Below are 22,434 nucleotides of genomic sequence, written 5' to 3' on the forward strand. Positions count from 1 at the left end.
GCCTCCCCTCCCCCACCCAGTGCAGTGTCACTGTGTCCAGCCTCCCCTCCCCCACCCAGTGCAGTGTCACTGTGTCCAGCCTCCCCTCCCCCACCCAGTGCAGTGTCACTGTGTCCAGCCTCCCCTCCCCCACCCAGTGCAGTGTCACTGGCCGTGCCTCCCCTCCCCAATTCAGTGCAGTGACATCTATGCCAGCTTCCTGTCCCCCATCCAGTGTAGTGTCATTAGCAACAGCCTCACCTTCCCCTCCTCCCACCCCATTTCCACTTTGGCCTAAACAATAACCTGCAATGTGCTCTGAGTGGAGAGGTGGCAGGAGCTGGAGAGGTGCCAGAGGGGGTCCAGCTGGTGGATGGAGGGGGCGACCTTGGAGAGGAAGAGGAAACTGGGACAAGTCTAGGAAAGGTGGAGGAAGTAAGTCCAGTGCATTTTAACTTGGAAGTCAGTGTGCCAACCCCTCAAATGGTTGAACCTGTGGATTCTGTTGCTCTGCTCCAACCTGATGTGGGTACAGAACCATTTTAGCCTCCTTTTGGGTATTGTTCCCCAGCCTTTTGAAACGGCTAGCATTTCCCTATCCTGACAAAAGCCAGTCTCAGCCCATTTGTCCTTGCACGCTACTGCCCTCCCTTTCATTTCCAAGGACCCTGAATGCAGCACTTGCCCATCTCTATTCCACCTTCCTGGTTGAATCCCTTCCACCAGATTTTTGCACCTCCTGCTGCACCAAAATGGACCTACCTAAAATCATGTATTCATTCAAAGTGTGAAGCTTTTTCTCTTCTAATGCTTGTTGCAGTTTTTGACACCATTAAGCTTGCCACTGCCCTCCCAACATCTGTTCTGTTGAACAATCATACATAGGGCATCTCTACTGGTGCCTTCCCCCCAGCTTCCAGAGTACCCTAATGATTCCTCCTTGGTCTCCCTTGTCCTTTTAATGACAGAATTCAAAATCATGGGGCCAACTTTTATGTTCTTCCCTTATCTACCTCTCTCAACTCCTCCACTGCTTCTGTATTGCCAAGTGATTTGTCAGAGACATTATTCTAACTTCAGCTAAAAACTGGAAAGATCAAAGCTATCACCTTGTGCCATCAGCAACAAACTTTGTTTATTCCTGATGCCATTCCTTGACTTGACCACTGTCTTAAGCTGAACCAGAATGTGTGCAACCTTAGCATCCTGCTTGACCACGATTCCAGATCCTCCTCCACCTGCTGCCACCTCTAGCATTATCATCCCTACCTCAGTGGCCTGTTGTTGAAGTTCTCATTCATGTCTTTATCACCTCCCAATGTGATTACTACATTGCTCTGCTAGTGCATCTATTCTCTGCCTTCCATAATTTTTTAATCGAGCCAAGCGACCTTATCTGGCAACAAGTTACTCCCATCTTACTCTGTAGCTGCGCCTTTTCATTCTTCAATGCCTCCAGATTCAGATCTCTTTTGGCCTTTCTCTTCATTCTGCTTCAATTGCCTACAGCAACAATCCCACCATACTCTCAGTTCCACATACTCTGGCTTCTTATGCACCTCACCACTGATTGTTGTGCTTCAGGCATCTAGGTAGCACCCCCTGAAATTATCCTCTTGAACCCCTCTCCTCCGCCACCTTCTTCACCTTTTAAGATCCTCTTCTTTACCCAACCTGTTGATTACTTCTTATTGTTTCTTTGGTTTAGTGTTTGCATTCCTTATGCCCCAGAAATGAGAAGTCTTTCTTTGTTAATTGCCGGATAAATCATTACTATTGTCGTGAGGAATCCTGCAAGATTTTCTGTCTCCAGTACATAAATTGATTCCAGAACCATATCAGCATATTTAATACTTTATTTCAATATATAAAATATATATACTGTGAATGCTGGAAATCTGAAGGAAAACACAGAAAATGCTGGCTCAACAGGTCAGGCAGTATCAAGGGAGAGAAGAATGGGTAACGTTTCAGGCCATTGATATTTCATCAAAACTGGAAAAAAAACTGGAGTTTTAAGGGTTTTTAAGCATGTGCAAAACTATGGAGAAAATGAGGGATAGGTTGGAGGGGTGTAAAATGACAACAACAATCTTCTTATCGTGTCCACGGACAGTCTATACATGACCCAGCCAGAACTGGACACATTTTTGCGCCTTGTTGAATTCGGCAAGATCTGCAACAGTGCAGGGTTCCTCTAGCGATAGGCGTTGTAGGAGATCTTGCATAGTCTGTGCTCAGTTCCACGTTCACAAGTTGTCGGGCTGGTTATATATCCCCATTTACTTAGTGACACCTTTGAACGACCTACACCAGTCCTAAGTCTGTTAAGGCACTTCTAGTTTGCCCAGTTGCAATTAGCTCCTAGGGGAAGGTTTTCATCCAGTAGAATTTCCATCGCTGGGGGTTCGAGACTGGCGAGCCAATATTTCCATAAGGCAATGCAGGCTTCAGGTGGGGCTGATTGTAATGGAACAACACTGTTCATGAAGCTCTTCCTTGACTTTAGGCAGCTGGGTGTAGGTGTATGACCATGTAGAGGGTGCCTCTCATCTGATGTTTAACAGAGTCGCTCTTTCTTGCTGGCTACTGTTCTAATATCTGACAACAGCAATGATGTTGCAAAACAAAAAGGGTGCCAATGGGGAGAGTAAAGAAATGAAAATGGGGCTGGAGGAACTGTAAATGTTTAACAGTATATTGCTTGATATGAACATTTCATCTTTTTTAAAAAAAAACCTTTTAGTGCAGTTCTAAAGGTGTTGTGAGTCGAGTAATAGTAAATTTCTAAGACTATAAGTTAAAATATTCTCTCTCCAGATCATTGAACTTATGCATTTTTTGACTGAGACCATTCCTTTCTTACTCAGTGGCACTACTATTTAAAAAATGTAAGTCTACAATTTAGTATAACGCCCCTTGCCACGGCAAGTGACTTCCTCCTCTGTTGTTTGATTCTGATGCGGCAGGTGCCTGCAAGCAAAACTTTGCTAAATTCTGTTTTTTTTGTTGTTGCGGTAACTATTATAATTCCATATAATAATACTTCTGCACACTGTGGTTCGTGCATCATTTTAAACCCATCAAAGAAAATTTGTTGCATTGTTATATACACCAACTTTTACTATGCACGTGCCACGTGTTAAAGATAATTAGTCTTAAAAAGGGATAAAGGATAAGTTCACATTTTTGCATCTTCAGGCATATTTTTAGATTAATATTTTTTTCTAAATTGCAGTAGTTTCGGGGTTTTTTAACACCCAGTGTTTTTTTAATCTGCTCATCCAGATAATGGATGTTAAGTGTTGGGGAACTGAACCATGTTTTCCATTTCAACTACACAGTACCAACTTTCAAGGATCCCTTGGAAAGGTAGAACACTAGTTGATGCTACCCAATGAGGTGCCACAGCTCCAATCTCAGAAGAGCATTAAAAAAAGTCACTGAGTGACGTTTTTTTCCCTCATTTCACGTTTGCTGCCTTTCTTAACTAGAATGCCTATCAGTAGCAAATTAGTTTTGTACCATGGGCCCATTCCTACTTGGGCTTAAGTGTAGACTGTTCAACTCATTTTAGAAGCCAAACAGACTTTCCTTCCTGGGTCTGGGTAGACTTTGAGAACAGAAGAAGCCATGTCTAACCCACCGGAATCCATTTTAATTGACTTGGATCGCATTCGTTTACCCTTGCCAGTGTGTGAAATTTCATCTGTTGCTGTTTGCAGAAGCACAGAATTGTTACAGTGCAAAACAAAGCCATTCAGCCTGTTGTGTTTGCACTGGCTCTCTGAATGAGAATTTCACCTAGTGCCATTCTGCTGCCTTCTCCCCAAAACCCTGCAGATAGTTTCTTTTGAAATAATCATCTAATTCCCTCTTGAATACCTCAATTGAACATATTATTATATGAACATATATTTTAACTGAAAGTGATTTGGATTGAAATTACTCTCCACTTAGAAATTTCATGTTCATTTCTGTAATTGAATTTCAAATTATTCCCAAGCTTTCCTTAGAGTTGAATGTGTAACTTTGAACTGTATTTCATGCTGACTGTGCATTTTAAAATTACTACTGATGTTATTAGTATTTAAAAGTTATAATTTGTTGCAAGAATTACAAATTAAATTATTTTAAAATATGAAATGTTAATTTGTACTGGTAGATAATTCTGATTATTGATTAACATTTTGTTTTAAGGCCTTCAACAGCTAACACCTCATTCGTGCCTAATTCAAGGAACTTTGAATCAGTTTATACCATATAAGGGGTGGCAACTTTACTTTTCAGAAGGTGAGCCTTCCTTTGAAACTATTTGTATTGAAAATAACTTCAATCACCATACATACTCATGTAAAAGCCAAATTTTTGAGCCCAGTTTTTTTGGCTAAAGGTCATAGGGTCGATTTTTGCGCAGATAATGTTTTAGGGGGGCTTGCTTGATGTGAAATTCAAAAAAGATTGTTGCAATGGAATAAAGTAAAATCCAACACCACTAAATAATTCATATTAATGATGTAATATTACAAACTATATATATATATTTCATCCCTATTAATTATCTAACATTTATTTACCACTCATTTCCATTACTATTTATACAGTTACACTGAAATCAATTCATTAATAACTCCTGGTTAATACATTGGTCCTGAAATTTTGGGATTTGATCCCTGGAAAACTAGGGCCGGCATTTACAGGAGTATTTACAATAATAATGACAGATGTTCGATAGATTACCAAATATTTAGCAGGATATCTTAGAGCTTCCAAACAGATGACATGCATTTATACCAGACCGTTAATGCAGGCAAATTTACCAAGGTGCTTTCCAGGAGTTTAATAGGTGGAAATTGAGTCCGAGAAGGAGCTATTAGGAATGATGGCGAAAAACATGGCCAGTGAAGTAGGTGTTATGAAAGAGAGAGAGACAGTGAGGATTAGAGAGGGAGTTCCAGAGCTAATAGCCAAAATAACTATAGACATGTTCACCTTTAGGGGGAGAAAGAGAGTGAGGGAGTGCAAAAGAGACCAAAGTTGAAGGAACACAAAGGCCTTTGAGGATTCAAGGGCTGGAGGAGGTTACAGAGACATGAAGGTATGAAGCTGTAGAGCAAATTGAACACCAGAGTAACTATTTTAAATTTGAGACTTTGGTGAACTAGAAGCCAATGTAGATCAGCGAGCATAGCGGTGATGGGTGAGCAGGACTGATGTAGATTAGCATATGGCTTAGAGTTTTGGATGAACTCAACTTATGGAGGGTGGAAGATGGGAGGCCAGCCAGGATAGCATTGGAACAGTCGAATCTGAACATCATAAAAGCAATTATGTGTATTTTGGCATATGGACTGAGGCAGAGCAGAGATAGGTGACATTATAGAGGAGCTCCATGCATGGTTGACATCAATTGCATGGTTAGTCAAATGTTCCAGGCAAAGCCAATTAAGTTAGAATAGAAAGAAAAGGGACAACTGAAGCAGAGAAAAGAGAAATCATACAGTATAATCACACAAAGTTCAAGCTGTGAATTTTTTGAGGCTGGAGAAAATATTCATAGGGATGATGCCAGATAAGTTTGAAGCATGTGAATGATTTGCCAACATTTTAATAGCATTAATATCAACAGACAGGGAGCACCTCCATTGATTAAGATTAATATGCAGAGTAGCAGCCTTGTAAACTCCTCCAAAACCTAACTCTGTTCATTTCCAAAATATATGTGAGCTTGCTTGATGGTTCAATTAAATGGAATTCCATTTCATGATTCAGTTTCATCGACAACATCAGCAATAGCTTTACCATCCAGACTTAGGTTGACAAATACAGGTAACATTGATGGCCCAAGTAATAGGTAATGACCAACTGCAACAAGAGAAAGCTGAACCACCTGTACCTGACTCTAAATGACATTTCCAGGTACCCCAGCATCTTGGTACTGGGGCTGCTATTGCCCAAAGTTTACCGAGCTAATTGTGTCAAAATTGTGACTGTAAGGATGGGGCTGTTGTGATGTGGCAGATGATGTTTGCCAGGTGGAACAAATCCACAAGGAAAACTTGGCCACGCTATCACAACGGTTTTTCAATTTGTATTTATTACAAGATGTGTGCATTGAATTCAGAAGTAATGAGTCCACTAAGACCTTTTGAGATTTTAAAAAATAAATTAAAATATTAACAAAAGAAAAAATTTCAAGCACATACATGAGACTACAATTACTTAATACCATAACAACTCCTAAAATTCTGAATTAACCTGACTCCCAACTGCACACCCCCTTTAAGGCAACAATCCAACATAGATTTTAGATTTTAAAAGACCCCAGCAAGTTAACACTGTACCCACTTGACAATGGAATTCCAAATGGCTTTTTTTAACTTTAGTTACTGGACACAACAGACCTATGCACAATTGGCTGGAGGCTTCTTGAAGGCTGGTTTTCATACTCCTGTTAGATCTTACATGGGCCCCACCACATAGCCTTTTTCTCTCCTTTATATATGTTTCTCTCTCCTTAATATGTAAATTCCATTGTCTCATATGTCTTTGGAATTGTACCTTTCTCATGATAGAAAAACTTTAACATTGCCAATATTGTCAGTAACCTTTGGGAAAAATAAGCACACTCCTTAGCCTTGCTTATCTGGCTAGTCGTAAACAGACTAACATCCCTTTGAAATCCAAACAATCCCTTCACTTAACTAAAATGCAAATTTCCCTCACCTTGCATGCTGAGACAGCATCCATGTTTACACATTAGCATTTCAAGTATATTTCCACACCTAACTTCTTTTGATAACTTCAAGCTTGCAGTCTACCCGACTCCAAAAGTAATTAAATCACACAGACTGAATCATGCAGACTAACACCCATAAACCTACTTTCAACAAACCAAAAAAATTATGATAATTATTATACTTTTGTAACAGGGGCAGAGTAATCACACAACGTGGGTGCCAGTCTCAAAACTATATCTCTAGTATCAATCAGAAAGGGACTCCATCAAAGTTACCCCCAAAGCAGTTTTAAGGTGAAACACTGAACTTTAAAAGCTGAAACTAGAGAAAAAATGGGAGGGGGAAATCAAAAAATAAAGCACTGTACACAGAAATTTAAGGAAGCATAGTACTTACTTTGAAATCATTAACAACTTAACTGCTTAGTGTTATACCTGTGGAGCCATACCTACTTGTGAGTTTCAATCAAAGAACTTGTTCTTTCATTTGGGAGGTAGTTTTTGGGATTCCCAATAAGGCCGATGCATAGTAATTTCCTTAGTTGGCAATATAAAGCATTTGAAGTACTAACTGCTAAGATGTAAATATCCCAGGTCCAGCTAAAGTGAGATATTTTACCTGATAGCTACAGCCTTCTTGAGGACCATTTAACAGTAAGTTGCCTTGCCTTCTCTCTCTCTCAAATATTGAAATTGCAGATGCTATTGCAACTTTCCCCATGTAAAGGCTGTTCTGGCTGGAGATAGGTGAGCCAGTGTTGCAAATAGCAGTTAATTGATTATGGCAACCCACGCATTTATGGAGTGAATCAACTTGTTTTTAGGCTTGTAAAATGGCTCTTTTGATCTTTGCTGTGGAAAATTGCTGAAAGGCCTTGAAAGATTTGCACTATTTTCTAAGATGTGCTTTAGAATACCATTGAGGGTATCTCAAGGCTCGGGTAGCAGGCAGGCTGGTTCGTTGCCATCAGCTGATTTCCTGATGCAGAGCTGCTTGCTTTTCAGTAATTATTGGCTGGTTTAATTGTGCTCGGTGTAACTGCGCTAAAATGTTGAGGGATTTCAAGCAAAAACTTATATTTTACTTTTTTCTTCTAAAGCTTATGTTGGGAGCTCCCCTTTTATACAGAAGATTAGCGCATTTGAAAAGTTTTTCACAAACCATATCAATTTGTATGACAAGGTAAGAACTTTGGTCTTTCATCTTCGATTTTGCTAGTTTCAATGTTTACTGTTAGTGGGGTAGTCTTTCTTATCTAGTAGTTTGGCTCGCTGGTGAGGTGGGTGGGCTGGGGAGTGTGCAAGGAAACAATAGTATTTATGAAACTTAATTATTTATTGTAAATAAATTTGGCTATTAATCTTTTTCTAATGTGTTATTTTTAATAAATTTAAGGTGTGGATTTGGTAGAATTAAGAATTTGACTTGGAGTTTTGTCATACTGTTTATATTTTTAATATCAGAAGAACGCTTTCACACTTGGAGATGTTTTACCAATTAAGTCTTTAAATGTTTAAAAATGCTGCAACAGTCAGAAAAATTTCATCAATGATATGCAGCACTCTCCTATGTATATTCTACAGGAATATTAGTTAAAAGAAAATTAATTTGATGTTGCTGGCTGACTGTTCACAATTGTACAAATAGCAATAAGAAAAGTTGAAAGTGCAATTCACTTGAAAGTGTAAAATATTTCTCTCCAAAGGATGAAATAGAAAGAAAAGGAAGCATCCTGATTGACTTTAAGGAACTTGTAAATGATGAAGAACTAAAAGCCCTCATGCCAAATTTAGCCACTGAATTGAAGGATATGCCAGAAAAATTGTTGGATTGCTTGGGATTGGCAGTTCACCAGGTTAAGATTACATAACTCTTCTCTGCATAACCATTCAATTAAATATTGGACAACAGACATCATTTTCTTAATTTTAGAGGATTACAATGTATGTTTTGTGATTTATATTCCTCCACATCTTTTAGAAAAATGAAAAATAAAAATAACTATTCTTTTTGAAAAAATGTAATTTACACTATTACTCAACTTCTTTCTACTATTATTATTCTGAAGGTCTTATTGGACAGTTTATTTGTCATAAGTGAATTGAACACTTAATTTTTTTAGAAGTCTTAAATTAATATGTTGCTTATTCAGGTAATAACTAGAGATCTTGAAAGACAGGCAGCCCAATTGGAACGGGGGCTACCAAATGAAGATACTCCAATTGTAAATGTTCCCTTCATTCATGCAAGGTGAGTTTGAAACTTTTTGGTTACTTGCAAATATTTTCTTGAAAGGTTAAGTGAAGACAAAATCTGGTATAAACAGAGAATTTTCTGCATTACCTATGTCTATTTATATGTTAAGATTTTTCGTAGCTATTGACTGACATTTTCCACTTGATCAGGACCAGGGGTTCTGCATAGACAACAAAGAATAATAATACTTTTCAGCACTTTATGCAACAAGTTATTGTACATTGAAAAAACTTTATCCTGGGAAATTTTTGTTGGCTGTTGTGTGATGTGCTTTATGTCATATGCACAAGTGTTGGAAATGTCAGTAGATTTTAGGAAACTATGGGATTCTTTGGTCCTTCTCTCTCTCTCTCTCTCTCTTTCTTTGCCATACTCCAGATATTAAAGGCTTGGTCATTCCAACAAGAATCCCAGTTAAGATAGAATTTGCCATGATATCTAGAGTCATTATGTCATGAAAAGATATTAATGTGTATAATATTATTGGAAATTATTTTTAACTTGGACCTGTAGGAGGGTCTTTGTCTGTATGTGGCTTAATTGGATTAAAACCGGCTAGTCTGAGTGCTTTGTATAGTAGTTTGAGATGTTAATTAGATAAACACAGGATTAGAAGATAAAGAGAATATTTGCATTTGTTGAATAAACCATTCAATAGAAGGGAGTAAAATTTTGCACCTAGCAAGGAGACACCAAACTGTTTATATTATTAATAAAATTGGTGCTATGAAAGGGGTTTTGTGGTTAGAAGAGGTGGAGTTCAAAGACGTAGTGATACAATGAGAATTTACATTCAAAGGGAAGGCTAGGTATAAACAGAAAGGAGTTTTGTATGTGCAGGTCAGAGGCATGTAAGATCTAAGCAGCCTGTCAGCCCTACAACTGTGTCTGCAAAGGAACTACATTGCAAGGGACCTCATTTTGAATTCATAAGTTTAAATGTGCTTTGCCTGGTGTCTGTTAAAGTCTAATGGTTATTGTTGCCTTGGTGAAGATTTACCTGGGAGTGATTAATTTGGAGATTTGTTTAAAAGTTATTATGGTAGTAATTTGTAGACGTGTATGTGTTTAATCTGTTGTTAAATTAATAAATGTTTAATTTAGTTCATATAAAAAAAATCTCTTGAGGCTTGGTGGTTTCATTTCTGAATTCAGAGCTGCATGTCAAACAAACCAATTGAAAATATAGGTTATGACAGTTGTTCAAGTCTCCGCCTGGGATTTAAACAACTCAGCCCTTACCAACTGCTGTGTCATAATAATTATATTTGTTCTCTAATTACTTGGGATTGTAACTATTTTTATACAGATAATTTTGTACTGGTCTGAAAGGGTGCTTTTGGAAAGGTACAATAAAGTGTTTTAATGATGAATAGGATTGGAGTTTGAAGCTTAATATTGGGTTGAACCAGATACTAACGCTCAGTACAGCATAGGAAAGTAACTGGAGAGGTAATGAAGTCCTTGGTAAGACAGCAGAGTGGTCAGTGAAGACCCAAATTGATGGCATTGGCAAGGGGTCTAAAGTTAAAACAAGGTGAGTGGAAAGTTTGATCGCTTTTTTTATATAAATAAAATCAAAATACTGTGGATGCTGGAGATCTGAAATAAAAACAAAGTACTGGCAAAACTCTGTGGGTCTGGCAGTATTTGTGAGGATATAAAAACAGTTAATGTTTTGAGTCCAATATGACTCTTCAGAACACTTTCCAGAAATTGCGAAGGAGAGTCATATTGGATTTGAAGTGTGAACTCTTTTTCTCCCTCCACAGATGCTGCCAACCAATTGCGTTTTCCAGTGCTTTGTGTTTGTTTATTTTATGATTTCCAAAGATACCCGAGGTTTTATGCATTCTAGCTTCTGTGTCAAATTACTACCTTTTGCTTTTTTTGAGGTGTAACACAGAAGTTTGAATGTAATGGATAAGAAATCTGTGTTAGTGATGCAGTTCTATGTTTTTTTTTAAAAAAAACAATTTTTTTATTCCTGTTTTCAGTTTGCCGATTGATTTGGCACCCACTTGTTCAATTATGATTTGTCATAAGCCCAGATTTTGTATTCATAAAACACCTGCATATAAGGTCTAACGCCACAGTGTGGTGAAAACATAATTTTTACTTTCATGAAATACGCATCCAAATCTCATGCAAAATGTGTATGTTTTTAGGGTCTATAACTATGAGCCTTTGATGCTGTTGAAAAATTTACGAGCTAACTGCTATGGAAAATATGTTTCTCTGCGTGGAACAGTTGTCCGTGTCAGCAATGTCAAACCTTTCTGCACTAGAATGGCCTTTACATGTAATACATGTGGAGATACCCAGAGCCTACCTCTTCCTGACGGAAAATACACACTTCCTACAAAGGTATTATGTTATTATGTCAGAGAGAAAAGAATAAGTTTAGAATTATTTGAGGAAACTAAGTTCAATTTCTTTTTAAAGTGTTTAACACCAGATTGTCGCAGTCGATCATTTACACCGAATAGAAGCTCTTCATTAACAGTTACTGTAGACTGGCAATCTATCAAGTAAGTGAATCTTTTATTAAAGATATTTGCAGTTACTGTATTTTTAGTTTTTAAAAATAAATTACTATTCGATTCAGCTGACCAGAAGGGCCTGACCATGGCATTGTGATTCTATTTGGTTCTTTCAATACGAGAGTTATATAGCAGCACTTGTTTAAGAGTATTATACTAGGTTTCTCACTTGTGGAGGGATTGCAAGGAAAATTCATAGCTCAAAGGCATTGAAATATTTGATACTTAAATAAAATGGATAATACATCTCAGCCTCCTCCTGAGGTCTCCAACATCATGGGTGCCAATGTCATTTTGATTCACTCCACATAATATCAAGAACGGGCTGAAGGCACTGGATACAGCATAAGCTATATAGGCCCTGATAACATTGAGTGGTACTGAGGACTTGTGCTCTAGAACTAGCTGTGCCCCTGGCCAAGCTGTTCCAGTTCAGTGCAACAGTGGCATTTACTTGAAAATATGGGAAATTGCCCATGTATATCCTATCCACAGAAACAGGACAAATCCTGCCAATTACCGTACCATACACTACTTGCTGTGCGTGGTGGTGGTAGAATTGGTTGAAACAGGGCTGCGACATGAACGCTTCGACCTTGACCCCTTGACATATCACAGGTTGTTTAAAACCAACAAACACCAACAGCCTATATATCTTGGCGGTATCGCTCCCCCTGATATAAGAAGAACGGTAGCCAGCAAGAAAGAGTAACTCTGTCAAACATCAGATGAGAGGCACTGTCTACATGGTCGTACACCTTTACCCAGCTGCCTAAAGTCAAGGAAGAGCTTCATGAACAATGTTGTTCCATTACAGTCAACCCCAACTGAAGCCCGCATCGCCTTGTGGAAAGACCGGCTCGCCAGTCTCGAACAACCTCCAGCAATGGAAATTCTACCGGATGAAAGCCTTCCCCCAGGAGCTAATTGCAACTGGGCAACCTGTAAGTGCCTTAACAGGCTTAGGGCTGGTGTAGGTCGTTCAAAGGTGTCACTAAGCAAATGGGGATATACAACCAGCCTGACAACTTGTGAATGTGGAACTGAACCACAGACTATGCAACATCTCCTGCAATGTCTATCGCTAGAGGAACCCTGCACTTGCAGATCTTGCTGAATTCAACAAGGCGGCGCAAAATTGTGTCCAGTTCTGGCTGGGCCATGTATCGACTGTCCGTGGATACGATAAGAAGACTGAATCATAAATCCACTCTCCATCATCAGCAGACTGATGGAAGGTGCCACTGACCGCTATCAAACAACACTTATATTGCAATAACCTCACTAATCCTCACTTTGGGTTCAGCTAGTGCCACTCTGCCCCTGACCTCATTATAGCCTTGGTCCAAGCATGGACAAGAGAGCTGACCTCGAGTTGAGTGAAAGGGGCTGTCCTTGACATCAAGGCAGCATTTGACCGAGTGTGCCATCAAGGAGCTCTAGCAAAATTGAAATGGATGGGAATTGGAGGGGAAAATTTCCACTAGTTGGAGTGCTACCAAGCTCAAAGGAAGTTGATTGTGGGTTGTTGGAGGCCAATCATCTCAGTCCTAGGACATGATTGCAGGTTTTCCTCAGTAGTGTCCAAGGCCCAAGCATCTTCAGTTGTTTCATCAATGACCTTTATTCCATCATCAGGTCAGAAGTGGGGATGTTCACTGAGGATTGCATGGTGTTCAGTACCATTCTTGGCTCTTCGGACACTGAAGCAGTTTGTGTACATATGCAGCAAAATCTGGGCAACATTCTAGCTTAGGCTGCAAAACGGCAAGTGACATTCGCACCACACAAGTGCCAGGCAATAATCATCTCCAACAAGAGAGAATCTAACCACCTCACATTGACACTCAATGGCATTACCACTGCTGAATCCCCCACTATCAATATCCTGGGGGCGGGGCAGGGGTTACCATTGACTAGCCATACAAATACTCTGGCTACAAGAGCAGTTCAGAAACTGGGAATTCTGCAGCCAGTAACTCACCTGTCGCCCCAAAGACTAAGTACCATCTGCAAGGTGCAAGTTAGGAGAGTGATGCAATAGTCTCCACTTGCCTAGATGAATGCAGCTGAAGAAGCTCAACAGAATCCAGGACAATGCAGCCCGTGTAATTGGCACTCCATCTACCATCTTAACCATTCAGTCCCTTCACCATTGCACATTGTGGCAGCAGTGTATACCATCTACAAGATGCATTACAGCAAGTTGCCAAAGCTCCTTCAATGGCACCTACCAAACCTGCAACCTCTGCCGCTTAGGAGGACAAGGGCATCAGGCACATGGGAATACCATCACCTGCCAAGTTCCTCTCCATGTCACACACCATTCTGTCTTCGAGCTATATCACCATCCCTTCACTGTTGTTGCGTCAGAAACCTGGAACTCACTCCCTAACAACACTTGGGTGTAACTATACCCAATAGACTGCAGCGGTTCAAAAGGCTCTCCACCACCTTCAACAGGGGATGAGCAACAAATGCTGGCCTTGCCAGTGACTCTCTCATCCCATGAGAATAAAAAAAAATAATTAGGTGATCTCTCATGTTTCAGTCAATACCAAAGGCACTTTTCTGATCAAGCAGTATTAGAATTTATAGAGATAATTGAACTAAGTATCGGAGAGAGTTTATTTGTTCATGGATGGGGTAGGTGCAAGGGCATGATTTGGCCTCACCATGGGAGGGAAGACTGACTGTTCCATCAGGTGAGGAAGGGGTGGGGTGCAGAATTTGCTTCAACAGGCTGAGTGTTCAAGAAAACAACCTTTTCCTCTGGTGTTTGGGTGCTGGAGGCATTGGGAGCATTGTTATTTGCAAGGCTTCTGTTTACATGGCTGTGTCATGCAATGCTATGCTGACATTGTTAGCCACGTGGGTATGTTGTGACTGTGCCATTTTATTATATTTAATGACACGTGGCACTGTGGGGATTTAAATATTCATCTTCTCATTTCAGTAGCTGCATTGATGTAAAAATTCAGTATTTGTTTCTTTATCTAGAAAATTTCAGCTTGGAGCAGAGATGCTATAGAACTAATGGGTCTCCAGGATAATGTTTATTTTGAAACACAAGAGTGAATTTTGCTATGCAGAAATGTGTTTCTTTTAATATGGAAAGGCCTTTTCATATTTGGGTAAAGTAGTATATCTGCTTGGATCTTTTTTTCCAGATTACAGGAGCTTGCATCAGATGATAAGAGAGAGGCTGGAAGAATCCCTCGAACTATAGAATGTGAGCTTATCCAAGACTTGGTTGACAGTTGTGTTCCAGGAGACATGGTAACTGTCACAGGAATTGTCAAGGTGGCAAACAGTAGTGAAGGTATGACCTAAATTTGCATTAATTGAACACTTTGCTGTCCAGGATATTTGCACCAACCACTAAATGCCTGTGTGACAACTTTTATACAGCTTCATCTACCTCTGTCTTCTATCCCCTCAGCCTGTATTATAAGATTGCCTTTTCTCTTTCTCTATCTTCATATCCATAGAAGAAAAGATATGGAAATAGATTAAAAGAGTTGAAATGAATACATTGCGGAGTAATTATTCTTATTCATGCACCAGTCTATAAAATCTAGCAAAACTCAGGTCATACTGGTTTTTATTACTAATTTCTGTTCCTATGAAGAACTGCCATTTTAGGCCTTCACCTGGCATGTTTCTGATGATGGAGGTTACTGGTGTGTCCTGGAGTGGTCTACCCAGAAGCTAGCATTTCTATCAATGTATATGTTGACCTGGATGTGCTCCTGGCTGGGTGCTGCTATGTCACATTTATATTGGAAAACTGATCATGTTGCAAGGCAGTAAAGCCATCATGTGGTTGAGATCCTTGCAATCTTTTCTGAAGCATCTAAATATGTGACAGTTTTGAAATACTTTCCAACCTGTGCTACTCTGTGCAATGCATGTAGCCAATATTATTTCATTTCTGGCACAAAATAAAAAGAAATTTACACTACATGTGGTAACTACCATGACTGTCAGCACAATCTCTGAACCAAAAGAAGTGATTGACACTAATGTGATACTTACTGAGCTTTATTCATGGCATATTCCAAGAGAATTGCTTATCTGTTAATTGATTAAATTGCTTCGTTGGTAAGAATGTCACAGTCCCAGAACGTTTGAAATTAACGGTAACACCTGTATGTGCATTTGGGCTACTGCCAAATTTGGCAGAGCTGTTTTTTAAATATGGGCCCTCTGAAATAAGTATAGGCCTCTTTCTGATATTGAAATGTGTGTCCTGTGTTCATTTTGCAACCCTTTTGTGAAATTTGTTACGAGTAATCTAAGCTTGCACTGAAGCAACAAGTAACGTTTTTTTTTACGTGCAATGTTGTGCGGAGCTGAAAAAGTCTCCATGTTGCTGCCTGAGTTCTAGCTCAGCAAAGTGGTGAGCTACCCCTGGAGCCACAACAGGACCAGCAGTTGCCATAGTTACTAAAATGATGCTGGGGGCCCAACGACTCTTGACCCTCGGGGTTTTCTGATTCAGACATCCTTGAGAAGCATGCTGTCAGTTATGTGCCTGAAGACGGGCCACAATATATTTTTGACCTGACTCTCTTTCCTCTGATTAAGGCCATGGAAGGTTCACTAGTTCTCTGTATTTTAGCTGTATTCTGCTGTATATCTATTAATTACTCTGCTTTCCTTGACTTTTTAGGGAAGACTAGAAACAAAGATGACAAGTGCATGTTTTTTTTGTACATTGAGGCCAACTCTATCAGTAATAGTAAAGGACGGAGGAATGTGAGTTCCGAAGAGGTATCTGGTGATACAACCTCCATGGAGTTTACACTTAAAGAGCTTTATGCAATTCAAGAGATTCAGGCTGAAGACAATCTTCTCAAATTATTTGTTAAGTATGTTGTATCCTATTTATCTAAAATTGATGTTTGGTATCAGTTTGAAAGGCAACTACAGATCTTAATTTGTTTTGCAGCTCATTGTGTCCTGCTATATATGGTCATGAGGTGAGTGTCATGGTACAGTAAGAAAGTTAACATTAATTTGTAAATGATTAATAATACAGCTTTTTTGTGCTCAAAAAAGCTTGTTTAATTTTGTCTTGTCAAATGAAAGTTTCCGATAATGGGTTGTTTTCTTTGTAGCTTGTCAAAGCAGGATTGGCACTGACGCTTTTTGGAGGCTGCCAAAAATATGTGGATGATCAAAATCGCATTCCCATCCGAGGTGATCCTCACATGCTCATAGTTGGCGATCCCGGACTTGGAAAGAGTCAAATGTTGCAGGCAAGTAAAGTTTATCATGTACAAGTAAAAAAAATCTCCTTTTGTAGGCAAAATGTAAGGATTTTAAAACTTGTATAAATCCTTCTTTTGTTTGAAAAAAATGTCTTCAATGTTTTTTTCCTCTTGATGTGGATTGCTGCTAAGAAACAGTTGCTAGAGTGTCAGATGGCCTCTTGTTCAAGTACCCATTATTTTGAGTGTTGACAAACTGTTAAGAGCAAGGGAGACATCAGGGTATCCAAATGCTTGGAATCGGTATCTGTATAGCGGACAGTGGTCTGAAGCAGAAACCCTGCGGATAAATTTTCTTCCATTACCCTGCTGAGCCCAATTGTGATACCCGAGTGCCTGTCTGCCCCACTGGGTTCCACAGTGCTGGAGCTAGGCAGTACCACATTATGAGAATCTTGGTGCTTTCTACCAGTCAGTTAAGTTTAGTTCCACGGGGCAATGTTTTGTTTTCCAAGTGAGTCAGATTTAGCTGAACCAGATCCTGATGTAGGATGTGGTGGGCAAACTAGGGACTGTTTTTGTTTTAAAAAAAAATGCATTCTATCTTGGACGTTTTGTTTTTGCTATGCCTCTGCATTCTTGACCTTGCCAATGGAACAAAACACAATTATGCCAATTGATGCTTTTTGTGAATTGCATCCACTATAGAAAAGTTATGACACAGAAAAAGGCCATTCAGCCCATCATGTCTGTGCTGGCTAAAAAAAGGAAAAGTAAAAAAACTAGCTGTTCATTCTAATCCCATCTTCCAGCACCCGGTCCATAGTCTTACAGGTTACAACATTTTAGGTGCAGATCCAGTTACCTTTTTAAATGAGTTGAGGGTTTCTGCCTCTGCCACCAAACCAGGCAGCAAATTCCAAACACCCACCACCCTCTGGCTGAAGAAGTTTTCCCTCATGTCCCGTTTAATTCTTCTACCAACCATCTTAAATCTGTGCCCCTGGTAATTGATCTCTCCTCCGTTAGGGGAAACAGGGCAGCCCTGTCTTCTCTATCCAGGCCCCTCAACCTTGTACACCCCCAAACAGGTCGCTCCTTAGCCTCTTCCGTTACAAGGAAAACAACCCCAGCCTATCCAATCTTTCGTCATAGCTGCAATTTTCAAGCCCTGGCAACATATTTGTAAATGTTGTAAGCCACTATAAAAGAAGCATACTACATATGAATGTGTTAAAGGCTCAATGCTAATATCTGAACAATTTCAAGACCTTTGCTTTTGGATGAAAGATGCATAATTTTGCTGGGTAAATGGTAATATTTTCAAGAAAGTGTACAAATGAACAAAGTTGTGATTTATATACCAATCTTGTGGATTACTTCATTAGAATAGAGGAAACTGTTAATAACAGTAAAATATAAATCTGTTTATATATTATTCCTTATACTCATTTTTGTGCTGCCTTCCATTTTAGGTAGGCATTTCCTGCGGGATAAAATTTTTCTTGTAAGAATTATGGAAGGTGATTTTATTTGAGTTGATGTGTAGTCCGTTTAGTTGAGAATGTTACTTAAAGGAGAGAGACTACTATAAAATATTAAAAGTAAAACTAGTGCTCAGAGTTAATGCATTATTTGATTTCCAAAAGACATCAGGTGCATGTTTGATGTTTTGCTTTTATTTATTGTCTTACGTGCTAATTATGCACTTAAGTGTATTTAGCTATACTTTATGTTGAAGTGCCCACTTGCAATTTTATTTTTAGGCAGTGTGTAATATTGCCCCACGGGGAGTATATGTCTGTGGTAACACCACCACCAGTTCTGGGCTTACTGTAACTCTATCAAGGGACAGTGGATCTGGAGATTTTGCGCTGGAAGCAGGAGCTCTTGTACTTGGCGATCAAGGTAATTAATTGATTATATGGTGATGACAATGCACAGCTAATTAACACAGTCATCAACTACAAAGTACATGTGCCTTGGGAGTATTTCTCACTGTGGTAGCGAGCGTCGATGCAGTGTGCTGTGGAGTAGTGGACTTGGATTCAGGCACTCTTGACCACGGTTAGTTTGTCACCAAGGGATAGGGGGTGGTAATCACATTCCTGAAAATAACAGTTCTGGTATGTTCATAGCTGTAGCAAAGATATTTGCATTTGCGAATGGAACATTTTCGTGCATGCTGAAAAATTGGGATTTGATTGAACCTATGGCATTGGTTAATTTCAAACCATGTTACAAGGTACTAGTCAGACTTGCTTTTTGTTTATTGCAGGTCCTCATTATTAACCCTTCAAGTCAGGCATTGGTGTTATGTTCTGAAACCTATTCCCAACAAGCTATGTACCCTCTGTCATTGCATTCATTCTTATTCCTTAACTATTTGTTCTTTGTTTTCATCCAAATAATTCTGTATTCCATTTTTCCTGTTTAATTTATTGTTTTTATATATTTGTAAATTTTCAATCACGTGGGTCCTGTATTTTGTGCAATTGACTGTGACAAAATATTTTCTGTTCCTTCCCTATCAAAATGATATCTTTGCAATTGGCAAAGGGATAGAAAGCAATCAGAGTAATGGTGGACAGATGTTTTCTGACTGAGATGTATGCATTGCACCCCCCCAGCCCCGGCCAAAGTAGTTGGTGGTCTTGTTGTATTTAACTGACCTGGACATGGATATACAAAGTACAATTTTAGAAGTTTGTGATGATACAACACTTGGCAATACATTAAATAATGAGCAGGATAGTTGCAGACTTCAGGAGGGCATAGACAAACTGGTGGCCAGATACAATTTAATGTGAGTAAATACGAAGTGATGCACTTTAGGAGGGACAATCTGGAAAGGTAGTGTAATGTAAATAGTACAGTTTTGAAAGGGGTACAAAAACAGAGTCTTGGTAGTACATATTTGCAAATTCTTGAAGGTGGCAATGCAAGTTGATGTGGTTCAGAAAGAGTATGGGGTACTGGGTAATGAATGCAGAAATGAGGAAGTCATGCTAAACCTATGCAAATCACTAGTTCTGCCTCGGCCTGTTTTTCTTAGAAAGGGAAGGTCCGGGGAGACCTAAGGGAGGTGTTCAAAATTACAAAATGTTTTGAAAGTAACCAGGGAGAAACTGTTTCAATTGACAAGTCTCCGATTTCGAATAATTGGCAAAGGAACCAGAGGGGAAATAAGGAGAATGTTTTTTTACAAAGGTGATTGTCTCACTGATTCTAGCCTCCTAGATCATCCCTGATTTTAACTGCTTCTCCATTGATGGCTGTGCCTTTAGCTGCCGAGGTCCCAAGCTCTGGAATTCCCTCCTTAAGCCTCTCTGCACCCCTATCTCTCTTTCCTCCTTTAATATGCTCCCTAAAACCTACCTTGTCATCCAAGCTTTTGGTCATTTGCCTTCATATCTCCTTAAATGACTGTCAAATTTTGCTTTATCGTGTTCCTGTGAAGAACCTTGGGATGTCGTACTAATGTTAAAACTGCTTTATGACGCCAGTTGTTCTTAAGACCTAAAAGAGTAATGAAATCGAGTTTTATAGGAGATTTCAAAAGGCAATTGGACATGTACATTAAGAGAACTAATTTGCATGGTTATGGGGAGAAAGTTGCATGTGGAACTTTTAAACTGAACAGTTCTTTCAAAGAGCTAGCACAGGCACAATAGGCTGAAAGGCCCCCTTCAGTGCCATGAGATTTTATATCAGCTCACCATCTATGTATAGGAGTGAAGATTTCACTCCTGTCGACCTGAAGGATTGGGGGTTTAAGATATGTAGGCCACTTTGAGCATCAGCTTCTGTTTAATTGTCACTCAAATTGTAACTTGAGTTTGTGCTTTTTTTCAATTTATCCTAAAGCAATGGCATCAGTGTTACATTGGTGTTATTGCTTATTCAGAAACCGCTGGAATTACTGACTTATTTGAATTGATTGAACTGATTGAATTTTTCGAGGAGGTGACCAGGTGTGTAGATGAGGGTAATGCAGTTGATGTAGTTTATATGGATTTCAGCAAAGCCTTTGACAAGGCCCCACATGGGAGACTTATAAAGAAGGCAAATGCACATGGGAAACAGGGTAATTTGATAAGGTGGATTCAAAATTGGCTTAATTGTAGGAGACAGAGGGTGCTGACAGAAGGATGCTTTAGTGACTGGAAACCAGTGTCCAGAGGCGTACCATAGGGATCTGTGCTGGGTCCCCTATTATTTGTTATTTATATAAACAACATAAATTACTATTTGGGGGGTAGGATTATTAAGTTTGCGGAAGACACAAAGATTGGCCGGGTGGTTAACAGTGAGGTTGAGTGTCTTGAATTACAAGAAGATATAGACGAGACGGTCAAATGGGCAGATAAGTGGCAGATGGAATTTAACCCTGAAAAGTGAGAGGTGATACACTTTGGAAGGAGTAATTTGACAAGGAAGTACTCAATGAACAGCATGACACTAGGAAGTTCTGAGGAACAAAGAGACCTTGGTGTGTGTCCATAGATCTCTGAAGGCGGGAGGGGCATGTTAGTGGTGTGGTGAAAAAGGCATATGGGACAATTCCCTTTATCAATCGAGGCATAGATTACAAAAGTAGGGAGGTCATGTTGGAGTTGTATAGAACCTTGGTGAGGCCACAGCTGGAGTACTGTGTGCAGTTCTGGTTGCCACATTATAGGAAGGATATGATTGCACTGGAGGGGGTGCAGAGGAGATTCACCAGGATATTACCTGGGATGAAACATTTCAGTTATGAAGAGAGCTTGGATAGACTTGGGTTGTTTTCATTGGAGCAGAGAAGACTGAGGGGCGGCCTGATCGAGGTGTACAAGATTGAGGGACATGGACAGGATGGATAGGGAGTAGCTGTTCCCCTTAGCTGAAGGGTCAGTCACAAGGGGAAATAGGCTCAAGTTGAGGGGCAGGAGGTTTAGGGGATATGTGAGGAAAAACCTTTTTACCCAGAGTGTGGTGACGGTCTGGAATGCGCTGCCTGGGAGGGTGATGGAGGTGGGTTGCCTCACATCCTTTAAAAAGTACCCGAATGAGCACTTGTCACGTCATAACATTCAAGGCTATGGGCCAAGCGCTGGTAAATGGGATTAGGAAGGTAGGTCAGATGTTTCTCATCTGTTGATGCAGACTCAATGGGCTGAAGGGCCTCTTCTGCACTGTGTGATTCTGTGATTTTGGTAGAATTGATATCTGTGTTATAATCATAAATTTTCTATTTTCCTCTGATTTCTTTCAGGCATTTGTTGCATTGATGAATTTGATAAAATGGGAAACCAGCACCAAGCCTTACTGGAAGCCATGGAGCAGCAGAGTATCAGCCTAGCCAAAGCCGGAATTGTTTGCAATTTGCCAGCCAGAACTTCAATTCTTGCAGCTGCTAATCCAGTTGGAGGCCACTACAGTAAAGCTAAAACAGTCTCTGAGAACTTAAAGTAAGTTGTGCTTGTATAGTTAATACTTGTGATAATTTTCTGTATTGGCAGTTCAGGCGATATGAAAAGACTGAAACTCGTGGTTTAGTGGTTGTATGCTGGCCTTCCCAAAAGTCTGCATTATTTAGTAGCAGTACATGCATTTCTCCCTGTGACTTGCCTCACAATTTCTTGTATCAGCTATACTGTCAAAGGGGCAGCTGGAGTTTAAAGGAAGAGAGAATGTTAAATAGCATGGAAATAATCCATA

At 39.6% G+C, this 22,434-nt stretch overlaps 1 protein-coding gene across 2 annotated transcripts in view; it reads left to right on the top strand.

Annotated features, from left to right (window-relative positions):
• The first annotated feature begins 114 nt into the window (after nucleotides 1–114).
• The window catches only part of mcm8 (minichromosome maintenance 8 homologous recombination repair factor), a 34,352-nt gene continuing 12,032 nt past the window's right edge, over nucleotides 115–22,434 (top strand). For both annotated transcript variants that reach the window (XR_005945134.1, XM_041204347.1), the window contains exons 1-13: nucleotides 115–414; nucleotides 4,180–4,272; nucleotides 7,819–7,901; nucleotides 8,425–8,574; nucleotides 8,872–8,969; nucleotides 11,144–11,342; nucleotides 11,421–11,506; nucleotides 14,689–14,840; nucleotides 16,194–16,392; nucleotides 16,473–16,503; nucleotides 16,642–16,782; nucleotides 18,501–18,642; nucleotides 21,989–22,184. Coding sequence is in view for 1 of the 2 variants with exons in the window: in XM_041204347.1 (XP_041060281.1) it covers nucleotides 291–414; nucleotides 4,180–4,272; nucleotides 7,819–7,901; nucleotides 8,425–8,574; nucleotides 8,872–8,969; nucleotides 11,144–11,342; nucleotides 11,421–11,506; nucleotides 14,689–14,840; nucleotides 16,194–16,392; nucleotides 16,473–16,503; nucleotides 16,642–16,782; nucleotides 18,501–18,642; nucleotides 21,989–22,184 (1,694 nt within the window). In the remaining variant the exon portion in view is untranslated. The remainder of the gene's footprint in view (nucleotides 415–4,179; nucleotides 4,273–7,818; nucleotides 7,902–8,424; nucleotides 8,575–8,871; nucleotides 8,970–11,143; nucleotides 11,343–11,420; nucleotides 11,507–14,688; nucleotides 14,841–16,193; nucleotides 16,393–16,472; nucleotides 16,504–16,641; nucleotides 16,783–18,500; nucleotides 18,643–21,988; nucleotides 22,185–22,434) is intronic.

Source organism: Carcharodon carcharias, chromosome 2 (assembly GCF_017639515.1).
Source record: "Carcharodon carcharias isolate sCarCar2 chromosome 2, sCarCar2.pri, whole genome shotgun sequence".
Lineage (NCBI taxonomy): Eukaryota > Metazoa > Chordata > Chondrichthyes > Lamniformes > Lamnidae > Carcharodon > Carcharodon carcharias.